Source organism: Lampetra planeri, chromosome 5, assembly GCF_965212315.1.
Source record: "Lampetra planeri chromosome 5, kcLamPlan1.2.h2, whole genome shotgun sequence".
Taxonomy (NCBI): domain Eukaryota; kingdom Metazoa; phylum Chordata; class Hyperoartia; order Petromyzontiformes; family Petromyzontidae; genus Lampetra; species Lampetra planeri.
In genome coordinates this window covers 17,845,588-17,872,763 of record NC_136111.1, presented here as the reverse complement: position 1 = coordinate 17,872,763, position 27,176 = coordinate 17,845,588, and the positions used below count along the sequence as shown (strand labels likewise).

General features: G+C 54.8%; 1 protein-coding gene across 1 annotated transcript in view; it reads left to right on the top strand.

Moving 5' to 3' along the window:
• The window catches only part of LOC144719064 (uncharacterized), a 67,131-nt gene extending 53,108 nt beyond the window's left edge, over positions 1 to 14,023 (top strand). Inside the window, exons 4-9 of the mRNA XM_078594830.1 lie at positions 322 to 406; positions 2,222 to 2,343; positions 2,752 to 2,901; positions 4,335 to 8,835; positions 10,259 to 10,382; positions 11,308 to 14,023. Of these exons, the coding sequence (XP_078450956.1) occupies positions 322 to 406; positions 2,222 to 2,343; positions 2,752 to 2,901; positions 4,335 to 8,835; positions 10,259 to 10,382; positions 11,308 to 12,272 (5,947 nt within the window). The 3' untranslated portion in view covers positions 12,273 to 14,023. The remainder of the gene's footprint in view (positions 1 to 321; positions 407 to 2,221; positions 2,344 to 2,751; positions 2,902 to 4,334; positions 8,836 to 10,258; positions 10,383 to 11,307) is intronic.
• The last annotated feature ends 13,153 nt before the right edge of the window (positions 14,024 to 27,176 follow it).

Sequence of the window (27,176 nt, the reverse complement as noted above, 5' to 3'; positions counted from 1 at the left end):
GCCGCACGTTTAACCCTCAATTAGTTTAATTGCCGTGCGATTAGTGTCGCTGTCGCGTGCTCATTCGCCCCGCGTGCGTGCGCTTTCACTCACTTCTCCACCTCACCTCATCTCGGTCACCACCACACTCGTTTCTTCACTCGTTTCTTCACCGCACTCGCCTCTTCGCCCCCCCCCCCCCCCCCACCTGTCCCCCACTTCCGTCTTCACCTCATCATCTCGCTCCCTTCGACTCACCTCTTTACCTCTCCACGTCACTCCTCTGTTCGCCTCGCTCACCTCTTCACCTCGCTCCCATCATCACCCCCGTCGGTTTCCCAGTGACCTTGCCCTGAGGAGCTGTCTCTTGACCTCTGACCTCACGGTGAAGATCGGAGACTATGGCACATCCGCCACCAAGTACAAGGTGAGACACCCAACCCTACAGCCAACCCTACAGCCAACCCTACAGTCAACCCTACAGCCAACCCCAAGTCATCCCTATAGCTACTCCTACAGCCATACCTCCAATTTGCACGGTTCATGATGTACGGTGCGAAATAAGTTCAACGTAAATACATGCCTACAGCCAAGCCGATATCCACCCCTACTGCCAAATCTACAGCCTTCTCTAAAGCCATCCCTACAGCCATACCTACAGCCATCCCTACAGCCAACCCTACAGCTACCCCTACACCCATCCCTACAGCCAACCCTACAGCCAACCCTACACCCATCCCTACAGCCAACCCTACAGCTACCCCTACACCCATCCCTACAGCCAACCCTACAGCCAACCCTACACCCATCCCTACAGCCAACCCTACAGCTACCCCTACACCCATCCCTACAGCCAACCCTACAGCCAACCCTACACCCATCCCTACAGCCAACCCTACAGCTACCCCTACACCCATCCCTACAGCCAACCCTACAGCTACCCCTACACCCATCCCTACAGCCAACCCTACAGCCAACCCTACACCCATCCCTACAGCCAACCCTACAGCTACCCCTACACCCATCCCTACAGCCAACCCTACAGCTACCCCTACACCCATCCCTACAGCCAACCCTACAGCTACCCCTACACCCATCCCTACAGCCAACCCTACAGCTACCCCTACACCCATCCCTACAGCCAACCCTACAGCTACCCCTACACCCATCCCTACAGCCAACCCTACAGCTACCCCTACACCCATCCCTACAGCCAACCCTACAGCTACCCCTACACCCATCCCTACAGCCAACCCTACAGCTACCCCTACACCCATCCCTACAGCCAACCCTACAGCTACCCCTACACCCATCCCTACAGCCAACCCTACAGCTACCCCTACACCCATCCCTACAGCCAACCCTACAGCTACCCCTACACCCATCCCTACAGCCAACCCTACAGCTACCCCTACACCCATCCCTACAGCCAACCCTACAGCCAACCCTACACCCATCCCTACAGCCAACCCTACAGCTACCCCTACACCCATCGCTACAGCCAACCCTACAGCTACCCCTACACCCATCCCTACAGCCAACCCTAGAGCTACCCCTACACCCATCCCTACAGCCAACCCTACAGCCAACCCTACATCCATCCCTACAGCCAACCCTACAGCTACCCCTACACCCATCCCTACAGCCAACCCTACAGCTACCCCTACACCCATCCCTACAGCCAACCTTACAGCCAACCCTACACCCATCCCTACAGCCATACTTACAGCCATTCCTACACCCACGTGTGTACACATGTACTTGTGCATGCCAATGCGTGTGTAAATGCATTGCTCGTGCATGCCTGTGCATTCGCACACATGTGTTGCGTGTGTGCACGCGTCTGTGTGTGTGCGTGCGTGTGCATGTGTACACGTGTGTGCGTGTGTGCGTGTCTCGCTCGTGTGTCAGTGGTGGTGCGGCAGTCAGCGCGCTGCGCTGCGAACCCGGCGACCCGAGTTCGATTGACGTTCACGGCCACCAACACCAGTGACGATTATCTGAACCGGTCCTGGGCCTCCCCTAGGTCGACTCAGCCTCAAATGAGTACCTGGCGTGGTGTGTAAACGTCGACAAAGTCGGCCGAGGCGGGCGTGGCGCCGGCCACATCACCCCCCCCCTCGCGTGTGCCACATGACGGGGTGACGTGGCCTACACATGCGCTGCTCCGAGCGGCACTTGCCCCAACCAGTCTGTGTCAAGGGCTACACGTGGTGGGGGGACCTTTGCCTTTGTGTCGCAGGACGACTACCTGGTGACGTCGGACCGGCAGAGCGTGCCGCTGCGGTGGATCGCGCCCGAGCTGGTGGACGACGTGCACGGAAACCTCCTCGTGGTCGACCAATCCAAGCAGAGCAACGTGTGGTGAGCGAGTGAGCGAGCGCCAGAGTCGTCCCGTCGTTTGTGTCGCCTCGTTTGTATTGTCCAACTCTGCTGTTCGTCCTGTCTCCTTTACGGCGTCCGGTTGTGCTGTCCGTCTCGTTTGCGCTCGACGCGCGTCGCTGCAAACCGCCCGCGAGAGGATGGCGATGGCCGCTCGAATCTCCAGAACGGCGGATCCCTCCTCGCGCGAGCGTCGTCCGCTCCCGCGCCCCCGGAGCGTCTCTCGCTCCCGCGCTCGCCACAAATCTCTCAATCGCTCGCCAAGGAACCGGCCAATGAGCTCAAGGCGTTGAGATATCCTCCCAGAAACGTCGCCGATCCTGTATCTCGTTAACGACGTCCACCCTCCCCGCCCCCCAACCCCTCCTCCTCGCGAACTCGTGTTGTCAGGTCTCTCGGCGTGACGCTGTGGGAGCTGCTGGAGCTGGGGTCTCAGCCGTACAAGCACCTGACAGACAAGGAGGTGCTCTCGTATGTGGTGAAGGAGCAGCAGGTGCGCCTCGCCAAGCCTCGCCTGCAGATGGTGCACTCGGACCGCTGGTGCGTGCTGCGCTGCCGCCACGATGATGATGACGACGATGACGACCATAACAACGGAAATGATGATGACGATGATGGTGATGACAATGATGATGATGACAATGATGATGACGATGATGACTACGATGATGATGATGATGACGATGACGACCATAACAACGGAAATGATGATGACGATGATGACTATGATGATGACTGTAACAAAGATGATGATGATGATGACGGTGATGACTATGATCATGACCATAACAAAGATGATGATGATGACGATGATGACAATGATGATGACCATAACAAAGATGATGATGATGGTGATGACAATGATGATGACGATGATGACTATGATGATGACCATAACAAAGATGATGATGATGACGGTGATGACAATGATGATGACCATAACAAAGATGATGATGATGATGACTATGATGATGACCATAACAAAGATGACGATGATGACGATGATGACAATGATGATGACCATAACAAAGATGATGATGATGATGACTATGATGATGACCATAACAAAGATGATGATGATGATGATGACAATGATGATGACCATAACAAAGATGATGATGATGACGGTGATGACAATGATGATGACCATAACAAAGATGATGATGATGGTGATGACAATGATGATGACGATGATGACTATGATGATGACCATAACAAAGATGACGATGATGACCATAACAAAGATGATGATGATGGTGATGACAATGATAGCTATGACGACGATGATTATAGCGGTGCGCGTTCCGAGCTGTAACGGTGCGAAAAGTGTGTTGAAATAGAAAAACCGCGTTGTAGCGAAAACGCGTTAAGCAAGGACTTGCCGTGTTTGTTTCCACCTTACATGCATATCGATGATTGTAATGCTGCTGTTGCTGCTGCTGCTGCTACTACTACTGCTGTTACTGCTGCTGATATTTCTGTTGCTACTGTTTCTGCTGCTGCTGTTACTGTTGCTACTCTCACTGCTGCTGCTGTTGTTGCTGCTGCTACTGCTGCTGATACTGTCACTGCTGCTGCTGCTACCGCTGCTGCTGCTGTTACTGCTATTGCTGCTGCTGCTGCCACTGCTGCTTTTACCGCTGCTCTTACGGCTGCTGCTGTTACTGCTGCTGCTCCTAATGCTGTTACTCTTATTGCTGCTGCTGCTACTGCTGTTGTTGCTGCTGCTACTGCTACTGTCACTGCTGCTGCTGTTACTGCTGTTGCTGCTGCTGTTGCTGCCGCTGCTGCTTTTACTGCTGCTCTTACGGCTGCTGATGTTACTGCTGCTGCTCCTAATGCTGTTACTCTGCTGCTGCTGTTTCTGCTGCTGCTGCTGCTGCTACTGTCACTGCTGCTGCTGTTTCTGCTATTGCTGCTGCTGTTTCTGCTGCTGCTGCTGCTGCCGCTGTTCCCACCGCCGCCGCCTGCAGGTACGAGGTGCTGCAGCTGTGCTGGCTGCCGTGTGAGCAGCGGCCGTCCGTGGAGGAGGTGCACCTCCTCCTCACCTACCTCTACAACCGGCGCCTCTGCTCCAGTGACGACGCCAGCTTCGAGCGCCAGTGGAACGCGCTCAAGCCGTGCCTGCCGCTCGCCCACCACCACCAGCAGCAGCAGCAGCAGCAGTCGGCGCCGGCGCCCGCCTACCCGCAGCTGCGCCGCTTCTCCAGCGAGGGCCTGCAGGAGGAGCTGGACGACATCCTCACTGTCACCGAGACCAGCCAGGGCCTGAGCTTCGAGTACTCGTGGGACCGGCCCTGCTACTACGGCCGCGCCAGCGGCGGCGGCGGAGGTTGCGAGGGAGGAAGCGGCGCCGGCGGCGGCGACGGCGGCGACGACGGCGCCGACGACGACGACGCCGACGACGCGGCCCGGGCTGACGACGCGGCGGGGGGGCGGCCGCGGCGCGCCAGCGGCGGCGGCGGCCGCGGAGACTTCTCTCGCCTGCGCTTCTACTCGGGCGAGGCGGACAGCGACGTGGACGCGGCTCCGTTCGCGCCGGACCCCCGGGGGCTGGCGCCGCCGTCGAGCAAGCTGCCGGTGCTGGCGGCGGGGAGCCCCTCCGTGTGCGGCGACTACTTCGTGCGGCTGGAGGGACGCGCCGGCGGCGCCGGCCGGGACGAGGACGAGGACGAAGGCGGCGGCGGCGGCGACGACGACGACGACCACGACGGCCGCTGCTCCGTCGACCTCGACGGCGCCGACAACGACCTGGACGGCGACGGCGACGGCTCCGGCGGCTGCTGCGGCCGACGGGACGACGACGACAGCAGCAGCAGCGGTAGCAGCGGCAGCAGCGGCGGCAGCGGCGCGGCCGGGGGGCCGTCGGAGCACGGGGGCGACTCGCTGCTGCGCAACCGCTTCAGCATCCTGCAGAGCGCCGGCATCGAGGAGATGCGCACCGAGTTCCTCAGTCGCCACGGCAACAGCCTGGGCAGCCCCGCCGCCTCCCTCGCCATGGAGCCGCTGATCCGCGTGTGCGGCGGGGCCGGCGAGCAGCGCGGGGACGACGACGAGGAGGGGGAGGACGGCGGCGATGACGACGGCGTCGATGAGCACCGGCACCACCACCATCACCAGCGGCAGCAGCAGCAGCAGCAGCAGCTGGACAGCCGCTACGACCGCGTCTTCGCGGACAGCTCGGACGAGGACGACGACGAGGAGGACGACGACGACGACGGGGAGGCGGAGACGGCGCACCTGCTGGGCGGGGAGGGTAGCGAGCGGGCGGCGTGCTACACGACGGCGCACGACCTCCGCGCCGGCTACCGCCGCCCACGGATGTCGCTGCAGCAGCAGCAGGCGCCGCCGCAGCCCCCGACGCCGGCCGCGGCGTCGAGCGCGGTGGCGCCGTTCTCGGGGCCGGGCCGCCTCACGCACGCCTTCTCGGCGTCGGCCGCCAGCCGCTCCTTCGACGCCGGCTGCTGCGGGCGCCTCCCTCCCGCCGGCGCCTGGAACCCGCCGGCGAGCCTCCCCGAGCTGGGCGACGGCCGCGCCGCCCCCTCCGTCCCGCCGCCGCCGCCACCGCCACCTCCGCCGACGCTGCCGCCGCAGGCGAAGGCGCGCGGCGCCGGCGTGCGGCGCTCGTACTCGCAGCAGGAGCGGCCCGGAGCGGCCCGGCGCCGCGCGCACGACTCGTCCGACTTCGGGCTGCTGCTCACGGACCGCGCCAGCATGGGGCCCTTCGCCGGTCACGCCGCGTTCTCCTTCCGCTACGGCGCCGGCAGGACCGGCGGCGGCACCGGCGGCGACGACGTGGTCGACCTGGGCGACGCCGGAGGCCCCGGGCTGCTGATTCTCGGCGGCGGCGGCGGCGCGGCCCGTCGCGCGGGGATGTGCGGGGAGCCGGAGGCGGCCGCCGGGGTGGCGGCTCCGATGCGCTACGCGGACAAGCTCGGCGGTGGCGCGGGCGGCTACGGCGACGGCGGGCGGGCGGAGGCCTGCTACTCGCCGGGCGAGTGCGGCCTGCTGCTGTACGACGGCCCCGTGCGGGCCTACGAGCCGGAGCCGCGCGACTTCTACGCCGGCGCGCCGGGCCCGTTCGGCGTCCCCGTCGCCTGCAAGGTCGCCGGCTGCTACTCCCGCTGCGGCGGCGGCGGCGGCGCCGGATCCAGCGTGATGGGCGGGGGCGGAGTGCTGCCCGTGAGCTGTTGCGGCGGAGGCGGCGGCGGCATTCCGGGGCCCGTGCCGGTGCCGGCCACGTACGCCATGGTGCCCTCGCACGGCGCCGGCTGCCCGCAGTGCAGCTACCGCTGCGGGAAGGGGTTCGCGCAGCCGGCGGCGGACGTCGCCGGCGGTCTCCTGCTCGAGCAGCGGTGCTGCGCGCTGGCGGGCGGCTGCCACCCGGCCGCCTGCTGCGATGCCGGGGTTGGCGTCATGATGCCGCGCGTCGCCGGCAGCGGCGGCTGGGGCGACGTCTCCCGGCCGTGCGAGAAGAGCTCTTACGCACGTGGCAGCTACGGGGGCGGCGGCGGCGGCGGCGGTGGCGGTTACCACCTGGAGGCGTGCGGCTGCACGTCCGTCGACGAACGGCACTTGCCGGTGCGAGGATACTGCGAGGGCGTGCACCAGCAGCAGCAGCAGCAGCACGTCCTGCTCGACCGCTACCGACACGGTGAGCGCGAGGAGCTCGCCCTGGACGCCTGCGCCGCCAAGTACCCGCCGCGACGGGGCTCGCCGGGCGTAGAGGAGCGCTCCGGCTGCTACGGGGAGGAGAAGTACGTCGCCATCACAGCCGGCGCGGGCCTCGCCGTCGGGGAGAAAGCGGACGAAGCGAGGCAGTGCGGAGGCGGCGGCGCCGGCAACATCGCCGGCGCCGTGAGACGCGTCGAGCCGGAGAAACCGGCGTTCGCCCAGGACGCGGCGCCGGTCGCGACGGCGTCGGCGGCGACGTCGGCGGCGACGGCGCCGAAGAAGCAGCCGGAAGCGCAGGCCGACCCGTTCTACGGGGCGCGGGCGATGGACGGAGGGGACTCGCGGCGCGGGGCGCCGGCGCCGGCGGCGGCGGCCCCGGACGCCGCGGATGCGGCGGCGCAGGAGGCGAAGGCGGCGCTGTCGGACACGTCGAGCCCCCCTCCGGACTCCGGCGCCGACTTCGACAGCCCCCTGTCGCACCCGTCTCTCCAGCAGGCCGGTGCCGGCGACAGCGGTTACGACACGGAGAACGTGGAGTCGCCGGCGCCCAGCGGGCTTGAGCCGGCCAAGCTGCGCGGCTGCCACGCGGGGAAGGACGACGGCGCGGATGGCGCCGTCGGCTCTCCCGCCGCCGGCGCCCTCGCCGTGGAGGTCGCGGTGACGACCGACGCCGACGAGGTGGACGAGGGCGACGAGATGGAGGGCGGCGCCGGGGATGCGATGGCGTCGCCGCTGGCGCTGGAACCGCCCAATAGGGACTCGGCGTACTTCTCGGACGGCGACGCCGACGCCGGATTGGGAGACAAAGCGCCGGTGGGGACGATGGCGCAAGGCCAGCGGGCGGGTGGAGACGACGCCGTTCTGGGCCGGGCGGTGTCGGCGGCCGCGCAGACTTTCTGCCAAATCGATTGTGGCGGCGGTGGAGGTGGAAGGCCGCGGTGCCGCGAGCATCGGCCGTCCCCGAGCGAGGGATCGGACCGGGCCGGAGGCTCGAGTGGGGAGCCGGCGCCCGCGAGGCCCCCGCTGGCGCGCGGTCACATCGTGCTTTGCGGCGATTACAACGACATTGACGCCAACGAGGAGGAGGAGGAGGAGGAGGAAGACGACGGTGCCAACGACAGCGCGGTGCCGGACGCACGAGTGACGGACGGGTGGGACGCGCGGACGGACGGCGCGGTAGGAGACGAGCGCCGTCGCGGCGCCGCGGCCTGGCCGGTGGCGGCGGGGCCGCGGCGCCGCTCGGGCGACGGCCCCGCCGGTGCCGCCGACGCCGACGAGCGGCGGGCGGACGAGGAGGAGGACGAGGTGCTTGCGAGCGATGACAGAGACGTCCGAGCAGAGGTCCCAGACGGAATCGCCGAGCAGCCGCCGCCGCCGCCGGAACCCACGGCGCCGGCCGCCGTCGCCAAGGAAGCGGTGGCGGCACGGCGCGGCGACGAAGAGGAAGAAGAGGTGGATGACGTGCACAGCGAGGACTCGGAGGAGGACATGGTGGTGTACAGCGTGCAGGGCAACAGCTCGGACAGCGACGACGACGACGACGACGACGGCGGCGGCGGCTTCGGCGATCGCCGCGGGGGCGACGGCGGCGATGGCGACGATTGCGGCGATGGAGCCAACGCCGGGGGAGCGGAGCCGGTGCCCGTGGTGGTGACGGAGTCGGAGGGCGATCGCTCTCTGCGGAGCATGCTGAGACCACCCGGCGACCTCCGCGGCCTCCCATCAGAGGCCGCCAAGGGGGTCCGCTCCAAGAAGATGGTGTCGTTCTTCGACGACGTCACCGTCTACCTGTTTGACGAGGTGTGTGGCGGCTCGCCGAGTCCCGAGGCTCATTGTCGGGGGTGGGGGGGGGGGGTCCTGCTGCATTGTGGGTAGTCACAGCTGCAATTACCAGCAGCGCCGCGGTCGCTGCTACACTCACCAGCAACACCGTGATCACTGCTACACTCACCAGCAACACCGTGATCTCTGCTACACTCACCAGCAACACCGTGATCTCTGCTAGAGTAATCAGCAACACCGTGATCACTGCTACACTCACCAGCAACACTGATCACTGCTACACTCACCAGCAACACTGATCGCTGCTAGAGTCATAAGCAACACTGATCACTGCTACACTCACCAGCAACACTGATCACTGCTACACTCACCAGCAACACTGATCACTGCTACACTCACCAGCAACACTGATCACTGCTACACTCACCAGCAACACTGATCACTGCTAGAGTAATCAGCAACACTGATCATTGCTACACTCAACAGCAACACTGATCGCTGCTAGAGTCATAAGCAACACTGATCACTGCTACACTCACCAGCAACACTGATCACTGCTACACTCACCAGCAACACTGATCACTGCTACACTCAACAGCAACACTGATCGCTGCTAGAGTCATAAGCAACACTGATCACTGCTACACTCAACAGCAACACTGATCACTGCTACACTCAACAGCAACACTGATCGCTGCTAGAGTCATAAGCAACACTGATCACTGCTACACTCACCAGCAACACTGATCACTGCTACACTCACCAGCAACACTGATCACTGCTACACTCACCAGCAACACCGTGATCGCTGCTACACTCACCAGCAACACTGATCGCTGCTAGAGTCATAAGCAACACTGTGATCACTGATAACAGTCACCGGCAACACCGTGATCACTGCTCGGGTCACCAGAATCTCTGTGATCACTGCCGGTGTCACCAGCAACGCCGCGATCGCTGCTAGGGTCACCGGCAACAGCACGACAGCTATTCCACAACACTTTGAAGGCCTGCACGGTCGCCAGTGTCAGTGCGCTGCTCAGAGAGTGAGCAGAGTGCACCCCCATTGAGGCGGACATTTCTCGAGGAAGTTCTGAATAAATTATGAATGGCTCTGAAAGGTGCTCGCTAACAAACGGCGTTAGAGGTTACTGTGGGGATAGCGGTTAGCGCGCTGGGCTACGAGCCAACACTAGTGATGATTATCTGAGCCGGTTCTGCGCCTCCCCAAGTTCTCCCCCGCCTCAAATGAGACCTCGTTCAGTGTGTGAGAACATCGCCACATGGGAGACAAAGGGCAGCCGGGCGTGTTTACTGGCCACCCCACCCCCTCGTGTACCGTGCCAGCCTTCATAGGTGCTCGCAAACAGCACTTGCCCCAACAGTCTGTTAAGGCTACACGGGGAATCCTTGTCTTTGTTTGTGTGCATGCGTCGGGCAGGAGAGCCCCACAAGCGAGCTTGGAGACCGTGGCCTAACGGAGGATGACGGCGCCGAGGGGACGCAGCTCGGCGCCAGGGCGCCCTGCTCCTCCGAAGGGGATGAAGGGGGCCATCACGAGGAAGGCAAGGGTCGTGCTGGTGGTGGTGCCGTGGTGGTGGTGTTGTGGTGGTGGTGCCGTGGTGGTGGTGCCGTACTGGTGATGGTGCCATGGTGATGCTGCTGTGTTGGTGGTGCCGTGGTGGTGGTGCCGTGGTGGTGGTGTTGTGGTGGTGGTGCCGTGGTGGTGGTGTTGTGGTGGTGGTGCCGTGGTGGTGGTGCCGTGGTGGTGGTGCCGTGGTGGTGATGGTACGGTAATGGTGATGGTGCCATGGTGATGCTGCTGTGGCGATGGCCATGTTAATGGTGGTAGTGCTGTTGCTGCTGCTACTGCTGCTGGTGTTAATGGTGGTGGAGACGATGATGGTGGTCACATTGCTGTTGCAGCTACAGCGCCTGTTGCATGTGGTGCTGGTGCTGGTGTTGGCTTTGTTAATGGTGGTGGAGGTGATGATGGTGACTGTGCTACTACTGCTACTGCTGTTGCGTGTGCTGCTAATGCTGGCGGTGATGATGGTTGTGCTCATGATGGTGTGCTGCTATGGTAGCAGCTGTGGCACTAATTTCACGAGGTAAGGCCCACTGAGCTATATCGCTTTCTTTCAGAAGCGGCCTGGCCACAAGTGATAGCTCGCCGAAGTGGCTTATCACGTGCAAATTTATAGCAGCTCAATACTCGAAACGCACGTTGATACTAAGAGTGGAGTAAAAAACCGGAGGAGCCGGAGAAAAATCCACGTGACCACACGCAAACTTCAAATTTACAGCAGGCATCAGGGTCGGGATCGAACCCACCACCTCCTGCATACCAGGCGAGGGAGTTAACAACTCGGCTGCTGTAGGAGTGGACCTGGTGGTGCTTCTTGTTGCTGCTGCTGCCAGTGTTGTGGACAGTTCCCTTTGAAGTGCCCGGCCGCTCGTAACTGGGACCCCACTCCCTTTGTCCAACAGTCGGCGGTGGCAGCGGCGGCGGCGGCGCCGGCTACGAGTGGGACGATGAAGACCTCCCCCCGGGGCCTCGCCTGGTGCGGCAGGACACGCCACGGCACGCATCACCTACACTCCGCGCCGGCGCCGGGGACAGCGATGACGACGCGGGGGCCGCTGCTGATGGTGACGACGACGACGGTGGAAACGGCAGCAATTTCGCCACGTGGTTGGGGTGTGATGAAAACGCGCAGGCCTCCGTTTTGCCAGCGTCGTCGCCGACAGGGCCTGTTCTGCTCTCCGCAAGCACCGAGGATGGCGGCCAGCCCTTGTCCGGCAACCAGGCCTCGCCGGGCATCCAGACCTCACCTGTTGCCGAGGCCTCACCCGGGATCCAGGCCTCGCCTGTTGCCAAGGCCTCACCCAGCAACCAGGCTTCACCTGTTGCCAAGGCCTCACCCAGCATGCAGGCCTCACCTGTTGCCGAGGCCTCACCCGGGATCCAGGCCTCGCCTGTTGCCAAGGCCTCACCCAGCAACCAGGCTTCACCTGTTGCCAAGGCCTCACCCAGCATGCAGGCCTCGTCTGTTGCCAAGGCCTCACCAGACATCCAGGCATCGCCTGTTGCCAAGGCCTCACCCAGCATGCAGGCCTCGCCTGTTGCCAAGGCCTCACCCAGCATGCAGGCCTCGCCTGTTGCCAAGGCCTCACCCAGCATCCAGGCAACGCCTGTTGCCAAGGCCTCACCAGACATCCAGGCGTCGCCTGTTGCCAAGGCTTCACCCAGCATGCAGGCCTCGCCTGTTGCCAAGGCTTCACCCAGCATGCAGGCCTCGCCTGTTGCCAAGGCCTCACCGGGCAACCAGGCGTTGCCTGTTGCCAAGGCCTCACCCAGCATGCAGACCCCACCGTCTCGGTTCCGGGTGTCGACGCCAGTGCTGTCCCGATTCTCGGTGACGCGCGTCTGTGATGCTGTACACGGTGAGTGACACGGGTAGGATGGCAACCATCAGCAACACCACAACAAATGAAACCCCTCCCCCCCGCCATAAGCCATGTCATACAGAGTGTGCTGTTGTTATTGAGCACATATTACCATGTCTCTCTCCAACTCTGCTGCTTATTCACTACACATGCACTCATTTGATTAATAATACCGAGATGACCAAGGGAGAGGCCTGGTAAACATGCCAACGTTGGGCCAACTCGCTTGGCTCGCAACTTTGGTTAGCGTGAAGACACCGAGGACAGTGGAACGAATATTCTCCCTGGACAGAAGCTCCCATCACTGTGCTGTCCGAATATGAAACTGCCTCCCTGAACAGATTGTCAGCGAAATCACTGATTCTGGTCTGCAGGTGCCTCAAATGCCAAGCACACATGGCACATCTCCTAACTTTGCCACACGCCTTGCATTGTAGGGACTGAGTCTTTGAGCTGCAGTGAACCAATGATCATGCCGATTATATGCACTAATGTCTGATATTGCACCAAATAAAAAGGAAAAAAATAGGGGACTGGGCAAATATTCCCAGCAGGGACCCTCACGAAAGACAGTCACGAGGCTTTCCTGTGCAAGGAAATCATTTGAATTGTCACGATACACTAATTGTGGCGAGGAGCAGTGGCGCTTTGGTTCGCACAATGCACCACGCCCCCTCCCCACCGGCTCCCGGCCACGGCTAACGTTGGTGGCAAGCGACGTCTGCAACGGTCGGTCCTGAGCAGCGTGGTGCGTTTTGTTGGCGCGGTTTTGGTTAAAAGTTCAAAGTTCATTTATTAGGTATAGCCCTGTGAGCCATTCGGCTCTTGAATCGGGTGCAACCGCAACAAAACAAAAACATGAACAAGAAAACATCTTAAAGTGACTATGTGTAAACAGAAAATCCAAGAAAAGACAGCAAAATATTGCAGAAAAATCACCGTACACCAACACTGTGCAAATATCCCAGTGGGATGCAAGTCAAACAACAACTACCCCCCACAACCGGCACGAAAGCACGAAAGTAGCGAGGCCTTCATCCAGCAGTAGATTGACGGGAGGCCTGTGAATTATTTTAATGTTCATTCCAAACGGAGGCTTTCGCCACCAATATTATCCATTACAGAGGGTTTTTTTTTGTTTAGGTCGCGTAAATATGAATGTGTCGTCAAATCCTTCACAGTCACCCCCTCTATTTAAGACCGAAAGAGACGGAAGGTTTCTCCACAACTCTGGCTGTCGCCCGATGAGGCTGGTTGTTATAATTACCAGCGAAACGTCACGGTAATCGAATTGTAATAAATGTTGTGGGTTCACTCCCCAACACAACCGGTGTGCTGAACTAGTAACGAATTGGCACATTTTTGTTTACGTGACAAACCTTAACTAGTTGACTGTGTCGGGTGGTGGCGGGTTAAACGACACACATTTATATTTACACGATCTAACCCAACAAAAAACCTCTATTATGGATATATTGTATTGTTTATTGCGCCGAGTGTAACAAGCAGCTTCACCACCACCACTGCTCACTAACTAAGGTGCAGTGGGACGTTGGGTGCATTGGCAAGCGGCCTTCATTTGCAAAGGAAATTAGGAAAATGTCCCTCAAGCGTTTCCGTCAACACCATGGGCCTTTAATCCGAACGTCTGAGGTTCGGCGCTGAGGCAACAGTCACCGCTGGTAACAGCAATGCCTCAATTTGTTCATGTACATAATTTGAGTAGAAATAAAAGCAAGATTTTAGGGTTTCCCTCCCGAAGAGAGGCGTGATTTTATGGCTGGTTGCCCAGCCTTACTCGAACAAAGATCCCTCATTTGGCCTACGCCTGTGGATCTTAGCCTGGGGTTGCACACTGCACCCCCTGGGGGTGTGAGATGTCCTTTCTGAGGGTGGCCACATTTTTTTTAAGGTAAATCATCCAAACACAAACTAAGCACGGGCACGTAAGTTACAACCTTGTTTCATGAAACCCATGTATTTATGAACGTACATTTGTTTTTTCACAATTGAGAACCAAAGGGGTGCAAGTCTGCAGTCAAGGTTAAGAACCACTGGCCTGCACAAACTCTTGGGGTTGTCAGCGAGCACCTATCAAGACCGGCACAGTGCAAGAGATGTTTGTGTGGGGCACTATTACGACACCGTGGCCGCATTTATCTCCACATTCGGGGGAGGCCCAGGACCGGTTGAGACACTTCCCACTGTTAACTGTGGTCAGGGGAATCGAAGCCCCGTGACCAGTTATATTGGACTGACCACTGGCTCGAGTGCTTCTAAAACAAACACACATACACGTGCTCCCTTTCTGGCTTTAAGAGGGTCTCTCTAACATGCCTTGTCTCAGAGCTTTGTCCAGGCTAGAGGGAGGATAGTTGTCTCTGCTGTTCAGTGTTTGTCCTTCCATCTTTGTGTTTTATTTGGCTTCTCTTCAGTGTCTATGCGCGTGCCTGTGTACGCGAGTGTGCTCGCTAATAGCACTTTGCCCCAACTTTCTGTTGAAAGCCATTCTGGGGATCTTTGTACGGGGAGCAGCGGCCTGGTGCTTTGCGCACTTGGCTACAAAAGCCGCAAACCTGAGTTTGACTCCCAGGCCATCATTAGCAAAGTAGTGTCTTAACCTTTCCTGGCCTCTCCTAAGTCTACTCAGCGTTAAATAAGTACCTGGCGCGGTGTGTTAAAAATCGCTATTGCGGAGGAAAAGGCGGCCAGGCGTGGTGTTGGCCACCCCACCCCCCCTTCGTGTGCCATGCCGGCCATCATCGGTGCTCGCGAACAACACTTGTCCCAACTTTCTGTCGAAAGCTATACGGGGGGAACTTTGTCTTTATCTGCACGTGGGCCCACAGTATCTCTTTAAGTTTATAAAACAAATACCTTAAACGGCATCGCACAAAGCCTCTGCCCCCCCCCAATCCCACCCCAGCCAAGGTAACAGCGCGGTACAAACATCGCCCTGCGTGCCGGCACCTGACTTTATTCCCACCGTGGTGGGTTGGGGGGGGAGGGGTGAGTTTACAGCCCAGGAACGTTGGGGGCATACCGCACCCTGCACTCAGAATGTGGCGGCACGTTTCCCTGCTGCAAAGGCAACACGATGAAGTCCGCGGACGATGCAGATCCAATAAACGGAGAAACGTTGGGCCAACGTTGGTCCAACGGTTCCAACCACGTGACAACGTGGGCATGTGTTGACTGGGGGAGCACATGTTTTTGTTGTCGTTTTTTTTGTTGTTTTTTTTAATTGAATTCGTGCTCTCGGTGTCAAATCGTCATGAGACAGAAACTAACTTCCATTTGAAACTCTCCCCTTTGAGCGCGTTGACGTCAAAACGCGTCCCGGAATGGCCCTGGATGGAAGCGAGCCGGTTAAAATTAAACTGAGTTATCGATTGTTCGAATCCAATCGTATGCCGCAATTTGCCCTTGACGATTCATCGAATCGTAAATTATCAAGGGCAAGCAGTGGACGCGTCTGGGCCGACGTTGGCCCAAGCGGTTCCACCGACATGTCAAACTTCGGCCCGACGTTGCGTGCTCTGGAGAGGAGCGTTGAGATTGGGACAAGTTACGGTGTCTGCGGGATGAAGGACGACGGGGTCTCTTGTTCACCGTGACCGCTGACCTTTGCATCGTTGTGCCAACAGGTGGCGGCGAGACGGCCGGGGAATGACCCCGCGGGCGCGGGCTCGCATCGACGTCGACGGCGCCACGATCACAACGCTTCGATTGCTAATTGCCACACGCGTTACTAGCGGGCGGGAGACATTTAAAAAACAAAAAAACTATTACTGTAACAGCGATAACGATGAAGAATATATCAGTAGCGCTTCTTCACGAAACACTGAAACACTCACAAACCTCGTCCTGTCGCGTCCTAAAAGATTGATCGGGGAGATGCCTGGATTTTGGGCCCCCCCTGTGTGTCGTGCGGTCAGGCGGTGTGACGGTGGTCAGAGAGTCGCATGGAGTGGAGAGCCCCTGGCCTCCTGTGGGGAACACCACGGGGAGACTTGCGATGAAGACGCGTCCACCCACGCCGCTTGCCTGCCCATCGCCCGCCCGTTAGCTCGCTCGTTAGCTCGCTCGTTAGCGCGCTCGTTAGCGAGCCACGGACGCGTTTGCACGAATTCACACGCTTCACGTTAGTGCACGGGGTACCCACAAATCTTCTCCCGAGGTGTCGTGACCCCCCCCCCCCCCCCGAGTGGATGCCCACTGCGCTGACCTGGGGAGGTCGGCGGAGGGGGTGGTGGGGGGGGCGATCGTCTCCGTTGGCGATGCTGGATCGGCGGTGGCAATTCCATGTTCCTATGGCGGAAAAGATGTCTCTCCCCCCTCCCCCACTCCCGCCACCGTAGGAACAGCCACTGTTGACTTTGCTTTGAAACCTCAGTTGGGGTGATGCTCATTTTACTGACCCCGGAGGGATGATGATGATGGTACTAATGGTATTGTTGATGGTAGTGATGGGACCGAGTTGACTCTGGTCAGGATTTCACACACTCCTGGGATCTCTTGATTGGGAACTCTGTATCTCAGCTACCCGAGCTGTTATCTTTGGCGTTGAGTGCGATCGTTATAATGCGCACGATTTTTGGTGAACAGATTGAAAAAGAAAAATGCGAAAGAGCGATCGTTGGTGAGGGAAATCGTTGCCATAATTGTGGTTCGGAGTTTTTCTAAGCACTTTTGAAAAGGTCACTTGAAACTAAATAATAAGAATAACGATAATAATCACAAGCTGTGAGCCTGTTATACACACAAAGGATGTACGTGTAACATTGGCGGTGTCTTGTAAACAGTATTTATTGATAAGTTACATTTGTCGTTGCTTTATCGATCGTACGCAAGTTGGGTTTAAAATAATTTTGACTGCCGAGAGAAAAATTTTTTAAAGGTTGAAGAGTATAACAATAAGCTTCAAATCAAGATTGAGTATAATGGAGTATAATAATTTTGACGTTTTGGCCGACTGACCTCCCATCGCGAGACACAAAAACAAAGAAAAGTCGTTTTTGAAAAGAGGTCAACTCAACCTGTCGAATAAGATCAAAGCGAACTCAGTATTTTCACAAATGTAGCGTTGATACGATGGCAGCGGCAATCGCAATTTGACTAACGTGTAGAGTTTAATTAGAGCACCATGAAAATGCAGCGACGTAACACAATGAAGAAAAGCGCCCGCCATTTTGTGTCAACACCCGGGGCCTGGGATTTGTTTTGTTTGTTGCTTCAGATGAGGGAGACCTCCGCGAATTGACCGTCGACATTGAATTTGACCGATCGATTGCCGTGGTCTGTGGTGCTTGCCCGTGTTCAATGGCGTCCGTTCATTTGCCTCAACAACAACAACAACAAATCCTTATTCACCCGAGATTTTATCCATCTCTCTTCTCTCTCTATCTCCCGCCGCCGTTCCGTCAGTGGTGAAATCGACTGCTCACTTGACTGTATTTGAGGGCTATAAAAAAACGCGATAGGAAATGTCACCGTTGCATTTACGCCAGAGAACGCAAGTCGCTCTCTTTAGTTTTGCTCGTCCTCCGTTAAAATTGAATTACGTTACATAAAAATGCGGTACGTCGTGATCTTAACATCCTTTATTTAACTTTATCATCCTGTCTCTTTCCAGTGCTTTCAAGGTACAGCTTTATCAAAAGCATTATTCCAGTGTATTAATGAAAAAGAGTCCACGTGGCGCCCATTTCCTTCGCCGGCCCCGAGATAGAGGTGTAAATTCCACGTTCATATGCCGGGGGCGAGTTTCTCGCGAAGGACATTTACACCAATTCTTAGCTGCGACTACGTGGGGAGCAATTTCCTGAACGCCCTTTCTTGCTAGTCCAGTCCACGTGTATTAACAACACGAAACGTGTAACATGTTGATTATGCTGACCTATTGGATATTTTTCTATCGTAAACGGTGTTAACGATGAAGGAGCCGAGATGTGTTTTTTCGTATTGCCTGAGGGTTACGTTAGAGATGGTGAGGTGATGATGGTTATGAAGATGATGATGGTTATGAATATGGTGATGATGATGGCCAAAACTGAGGGGAAGTTATTGCAAAAAAAACTAAATGGTGGTCACTTTGACAACCCAAAGGCAATATTTTGTACGACTTCAAGACAGAGTCACTCGTTGTGTTACAATTTCGCACGTGCCATTCGAAGCGCTGTAAATGCCAACATGCTCTAGGTTTTATGTTGAAACTTGTGGAAAGTTTGTCGCCGTTTTTGTATTTCGTTTGCCGTAGGGGACCGCGACTGCGACTGCTGCCATGGAAACGGGACGTGGGTTTTTTCCCGCCAAAATAATCGAGGTGGGGGGGAGGCGAGGGGAGCGCGCTGGGTTGTGCATGTAAACTAGAGCGGGTCACGTGACGCACCCTGAGCCAATCGGCTGGCGGGGAATCGGTCGACGTCAGAGGTGTAGCGCATAATAGTGGCACGTGCGCGCGCGTCGATGTTACGGTAGATGTAGTCGGCCCGGCAATGGAGGAGGAAGCGAGTTTCACAGACGACTTAAAATCGTATGATTATTCCGACACAACTCATCGACGTACACTTTACTAAAGCAGGGGTCGGAAAGCCTGCGGCTGTTCAAGGGACAACTCCGCGCCGTTATTTATTAATGACCTGCCGTCTCTTGTTCACCATGTGGCACCTTGAAATATTGAGTTGGTTCACCGAATTCAAACGAAAAAAACGCCTCTTGCTATTTTGGTTTTGCCCGACTCCCCCTGTGCGTCAGAGACGTGCGAGGAAGACAATTGACTACGTAATTCGACGCTAGGCGCTTTTTCTAAATATATCTTGCAACAACAAAAAATCATCAAGTACGCGTAACTATTGCCATGCCACATTTTTGTTGTTGTTGCTGCTGCTGTTGCTGTTGTTGCATATCTTTACAAAGGAGCGTGGATCGGGGTGATGGTGTAGAACACAGTGTAATATTTTGTATTGCTACGGAGAAGATATATTATAGCTATAAGATGTAAAAAAAAACAAAAGATATGCCATGGGTTTACTATCAAATTGCATATACATTATATATGATATATATAAACACACACGCACGCACTCAAACATACTTAATAAGGTGTATAATGTCGCAGTTGTCTGTGCAGTGTGTTCATGTGTAACTTGCCAAGCCTTCGCGCGCACAGTAGTCTTATTATTATAAGTTAAAGTTTTAAATGATGATGACGACGGCGGTGGTGATGACGATGATGATGTTAGAGAATGTTGATCCCACATATCGCGTGTGCGCCTCTGGTTGTTCGTGCGGGATCAGGCGAAGATTTACTCGAGTGCTCAGTCATTCATTCATCCAGTCATTCACTCACTCACTCGTTCGCTCGTTCAAGGAAGGAAATTAAGCAGGAGGACCCTACCAAAAAAACCGAGTGTATCTTCTTGTAGACGCGCATCTCGGCTGTGTCTTCATGTCCTGGGCTTCCAGCAAACGTGAAACCGTTGGGAACAACATTGGCCCAATGGTTCCAACATTGAGCCGACATTGGGCCAATCGACGCCAACGTTGATCCAATCACACACCAACATTGATCCAACCACACACCAACGTTGATCCAACCACACTCCAACGTTGATCCAACCACACACCAACATTGATCCAACCACACTCCAACGTTGATCCAACCACACTCCAACATTGATCCAACCACACACCAACATTGATCCAACCACACTCCAACGTTGATCCAACCACACTCCAACATTGATCCAACCACACACCAACGTTGATCCAACCACACACCAACGTTGATCCAACCACACACCAACATTGATCCAACCACACTCCAACGTTGATCCAACCACACTCCAACATTGATCCAACCACACTCCAACATTGATCCAACCACACACCAACATTGATCCAACCACACACCAACATTGATCCAACCACACACCAACATTGATCCAACCACACACCAACATTGATCCAACCACACTCCAACGTTGATCCAACCACACACCAACATTTATCCAACCACACTCCAACATTGATCCAACCACACACCAACATTGATCCAACCACACACCAACATTGATCCAACCACACTCCAACGTTGATCCAACCACACACCAACATTGATCCAACCACACTCCAACGTTGATCCAACCACACACCAACATTGATCCAACCGCACTCCAACGTTGATCCAACCACACACCAACATTGATCCAACCACACTCCAACGTTGATCCAACCACACACCAACATTGATCCAACCACACTCCAACGTTGATCCAACCACACACCAACATTGATCCAACCACACTCCAACGTTGATCCAACCACACACCAACATTGATCCAACCACACTCCAACGTTGATCCAACCACACACCAACATTGATCCAACCACACACCAACGTTGATCCAACCACACACCAACATTGATCCAACCACACACCAACATTTATCCAACCACACTCCAACATTGATCCAACCACACACCAACATTGATCCAACCACACACCAACATTTATCCAACCACACTCCAACATTGATCCAACCACACACCAACATTGATCCAACCACACACCAACATTGATCCAACCACACTCCAACATTGATCCAACCACACTCCAACGTTGATCCAACCACACACCAACATTGATCCAACCACACACCAACATTTATCCAACCACACTCCAACATTGATCCAACCACACACCAACATTGATCCAACCACACACCAACATTGATCCAACCACACACCAACATTGATCCAACCACACACCAACATTTATCCAACCACACTCCAACATTGATCCAACCACACACCAACATTGATCCAACCACACACCAACATTGATCCAACCACACTCCAACATTGATCCAACCACACACCAACGTTAATCCAACCACACACCAACATTGATCCAACCACACACCAACATTGATCCAACCACACACCAACATTGATCCAACCACACACCAACATTGATCCAACCACACACCAACATTGATCCAACCACACACCAACATTGATCCAACCACACACCAACGTTGATCCAACCACACACCAACATTGATCCAACCACACTCCAACATTGATCCAACCACACACCAACATTGATCCAACCACACACCAACATTGATCCAACCACACACCAACATTGATCCAACCACACACCAACATTGATCCAACCACACACCAACATTGATCCAACCACACACCAACATTGATCCAACCACACACCAACATTGATCCAACCACACTCCAACGTTGATCCAACCACACACCAACGTTGATCCAACCACACTCCAACATTGATCCAACCACACACCAACATTGATCCAACCACACTCCAACATTGATCCAACCACACACCAACATTGATCCAACCACACACCAACGTTGATCCAACCACACACCAACGTTGATCCAACCACACACCAACATTGATCCAACCACACACCAACATTGATCCAACCACACTCCAACATTGATCCAACCACACACCAACGTTGATCCAACCACACTCCAACGTTGATCCAACCACACACCAACATTGATCCAACCACACTCCAACGTTGATCCAACCACACACCAACGTTGATCCAACCACACTCCAACGTTGATCCAACCACACACCAACGTTGATCCAACCACACTCCAACGTTGATCCAACCACACACCAACGTTGATCCAACCACACACCAACGTTGATCCAACCACACTCCAACGTTGATCCAACCACACACCAACGTTGATCCAACCACACACCAACGTTGATCCAACCACACTCCAACGTTGATCCAACCACACACCAACGTTGATCCAACCACACTCCAACATTGATCCAACCACACACCAACATTGATCCAACCACACTCCAACGTTGATCCAACCACACACCAACGTTGATCCAACCACACTCCAACGTTGATCCAACCACACACCAACATTGATCCAACCACACACCAACGTTGATCCAACCACACTCCAACGTTGATCCAACCACACACCAACATTGATCCAACCACACACCAACATTGATCCAACCACACTCCAACGTTGATCCAACCACACACCAACATTGATCCAACCACACTCCAACGTTGATCCAACCACACACCAACGTTGATCCAACCACACACCAACGTTGATCCAACCACACACCAACATTGATCCAACCACACACCAACATTGATCCAACCACACACCAACATTGATCCAACCACACACCAACATTGATCCAACCACACACCAACATCGATCCAACCACACACCAACATTGATCCAACCACACACCAACATTGATCCAACCGCACACCAACATTGATCCAACCACACACCAACGTTGATCCAACCACACACCAACATTGATCCAACCACACACCAACATTGATCCAACCACACTCCAACGTTGATCCAACCACACTCCAACGTTGATCCAACCACACTCCAACGTTGATCCAACCACACACCAACATTGATCCAACAGCACACCAACATTGATCCAACCACACACCAACATTGATCCAACCACACACCAACATTGATCCAACAGCACACCAACATTGATCCAACAGCACACCAACATTGATCCAACCACACTCCAACGTTGATCCAACCACACTCCAACATTGATCCAACCACACACCAACATTGATCCAACCACACACCAACATTGATCCAACCACACCAACATTGATCCAACCACGCACCAACATTGATCCAACCACACTCCAACATTGATCCAACCACACACCAACATTGATCCAACCACACTCCAACATTGATCCAACCACACACCAACATTGATCCAACCACACACCAACATTGATCCAACCACGCACCAACATTGATCCAACCACACACCAACATTGATCCAACCACGCACCAACATTGATCCAACCACACTCCAACATTGATCCAACCACACACCAACGTTGATCCAACCACACTCCAACGTTGATCCAACCACACTCCAACATTGATCCAACCACACACCAACATTGATCCAACCACACACCAACATTGATCCAACCACACACCAACATTGATCCAACCACACTCCAACATTGATCCAACCACACACCAACGTTGATCCAACCACACTCCAACGTTAATCCAACCACACTCCAACATTGATCCAACCACACACCAACATTGATCCAACCACACACCAACATTGATCCAACCACACACCAACATTGATCCAACCACACTCCAACATTGATCCAACCACACACCAACATTGATCCAACCACACTCCAACATTGATCCAACCACACACCAACATTGATCCAACCACACACCAACATTGATCCAACCACACACCAACATTGATCCAACCACACTCCAACATTGATCCAACCACACTCCAACATTGATCCAACCACACACCAACATTGATCCAACCACACCAACATTGATCCAACCACACACCAACGTTGATCCAACCACACACCAACATTGATCCAACCACACACCAACATTGATCCAACCACACACCAACATTGATCCAACCACACACCAACATTGATCCAACCACACTCCAACATTGATCCAACCACACTCCAACATTGATCCAACCACACACCAACATTGATCCAACCACACTCCAACATTGATCCAACCACACACCAACATTGATCCAACCACACACCAACATTGATCCAACCACACTCCAACGTTGATCCAACCACACACCAACGTTGATCCAACCACACACCAACATTGATCCAACCACACACCAACATTGATCCAACCATACACCAACGTTGATCCAACCACACACCAACATTGATCCAACCACACACCAACATTGATCCAACCACACACCAACGTTGATCCAACCACACACCAACATTGATCCAACCACACTCCAACATTGATCCAACCGCACTCCAACGTTGATCCAACCACACACCAACATTGATCCAACCGCACTCCAACGTTGATCCAACCACACACCAACATTGATCCAACCACACACCAACGTTGATCCAACCACACACCAACGTTGATCCAACCACACACCAACATTGATCCAACCACACACCAACGTTGATCCAACCACACACCAACATTGATCCAACCACACACCAACATTGATCCAACCACACTCCAACATTGATCCAACCGCACTCCAACATTGATCCAACCACACTCCAACATTGATCCAACCACACTCCAACATTGATCCAACCACACACCAACATTGATCCAACCACACTCCAACATTGATCCAACCGCACTCCAACATTGATCCAACCACACACCAACATTGATCCAACCACACTCCAACATTGATCCAACCACACTCCAACATTGATCCAACCGCACTCCAACGTTGATCCAACCACACACCAACATTGATCCAACCACACTCCAACATTGATCCAACCACACTCCAACATTGATCCAACCACACACCAACATTGATCCAACCACACTCCAACGTTGATCCAACCACACTCCAACATTGATCCAACCACACACCAACATTGATCCAACCACACACCAACATTGATCCAACCACACTCCAACGTTGATCCAACCACACTCCAACGTTGATCCAACCACACACCAACATTGATCCAACCACACTCCAACATTGATCCAACCACACACCAACATTGATCCAACCACACTCCAACGTTGATCCAACCACACTCCAACGTTGATCCAACCACACACCAACATTGATCCAACCACACTCCAACGTTGATCCAACCACACACCAACGTTGATCCAACCACACACCAACATTGATCCAACCACACACCAACATTGATCCAACCACACTCCAACGTTGATCCAACCACACACCAACATTGATCCAACCACACACCAACATTGATCCAACCACACTCCAACGTTGATCCAACCACACACCAACATTGATCCAACCACACTCCAACATTGATCCAACCACACTCCAACGTTGATCCAACCACACACCAACATTGATCCAACCACACTCCAACGTTGATCCAACCACACACCAACATTGATCCAACCACACACCAACGTTGATCCAACCACACACCAACATTGATCCAACCACACTCCAACATTGATCCAACCACACTCCAACGTTGATCCAACCACACACCAACATTGATCCAACCACACTCCAACGTTGATCCAACCACACACCAACATTGATCCAACCACACACCAACGTTGATCCAACCACACACCAACATTGATCCAACCACACTCCAACATTGATCCAACCACACTCCAACGTTGATCCAACCACACACCAACGTTGATCCAACCACACACCAACATTGATCCAACCACACACCAACATTGATCCAACCACACTCCAACATTGATCCAACCACACTCCAACGTTGATCCAACCACACTCCAACATTGATCCAACCACACACCAACGTTGATCCAACCACACACCAACATTGATCCAACCACACTCCAACATTGATCCAACCACACACCAACATTGATCCAACCACACTCCAACGTTGATCCAACCACACACCAACGTTGATCCAACCACACACCAACATTGATCCAACCACACTCCAACGTTGATCCAACCACACACCAACATTGATCCAACCACACTCCAACATTGATCCAACCACACACCAACATTGATCCAACCACACACCAACGTTGATCCAACCACACACCAACATTGATCCAACCACACTCCAACATTGATCCAACCACACTCCAACATTGATCCAACCACACACCAACATTGATCCAACCACACTCCAACATTGATCCAACCACACACCAACATTGATCCAACCACACACCAACGTTGATCCAACCACACACCAACATTGATCCAACCACACACCAACGTTGATCCAACCACACACCAACATTGATCCAACCACACTCCAACATTGATCCAACCACACACCAACGTTGATCCAACCACACACCAACATTGATCCAACCACACCAACATTGATCCAACCACACTCCAACATTGATCCAACCACACACCAACGTTGATCCAACCACACACCAACATTGATCCAACCACACACCAACATTGATCCAACCACACTCCAACATTGATCCAACCACACACCAACATTGATCCAACCACACACCAACGTTGATCCAACCACACACCAACGTTGATCCAACCACACACCAACATTGATCCAACCACACTCCAACATTGATCCAACCACACTCCAACGTTGATCCAACCACACACCAACATTGATCCAACCACACTCCAACGTTGATCCAACCACACACCAACATTGATCCAACCACACACCAACATTGATCCAACCACACTCCAACGTTGATCCAACCACACACCAACATTGATCCAACCACACACCAACATTGATCCAACCACACACCAACGTTGATCCAACCACACTCCAACGTTGATCCAACCACACACCAACATTGATCCAACCACACACCAACATTGATCCAACCACACTCCAACGTTGATCCAACCACACACCAACATTGATCCAACCACACACCAACATTGATCCAACCACACACCAACGTTGATCCAACCACACTCCAACGTTGATCCAACCACACACCAACATTGATCCAACCACACACCAACATTGATCCAACCACACACCAACATTGATCCAACCACACTCCAACGTTGATCCAACCACACACCAACATTGATCCAACCACACACCAACATTGATCCAACCACACTCCAACGTTGATCCAACCACACTCCAACATTGATCCAACCACACACCAACATTGATCCAACCACACTCCAACATTGATCCAACCACACTCCAACGTTGATCCAACCGCACACCAACATTGATCCAACCACACGCCAACGTTGGGTCAACGTGATCGGGCTTGGTCGTGACGCTCCTTGGAGCCTCTTGCCATCGTGACGAAAGCTTCAACATCCGTGTGCGACAGCC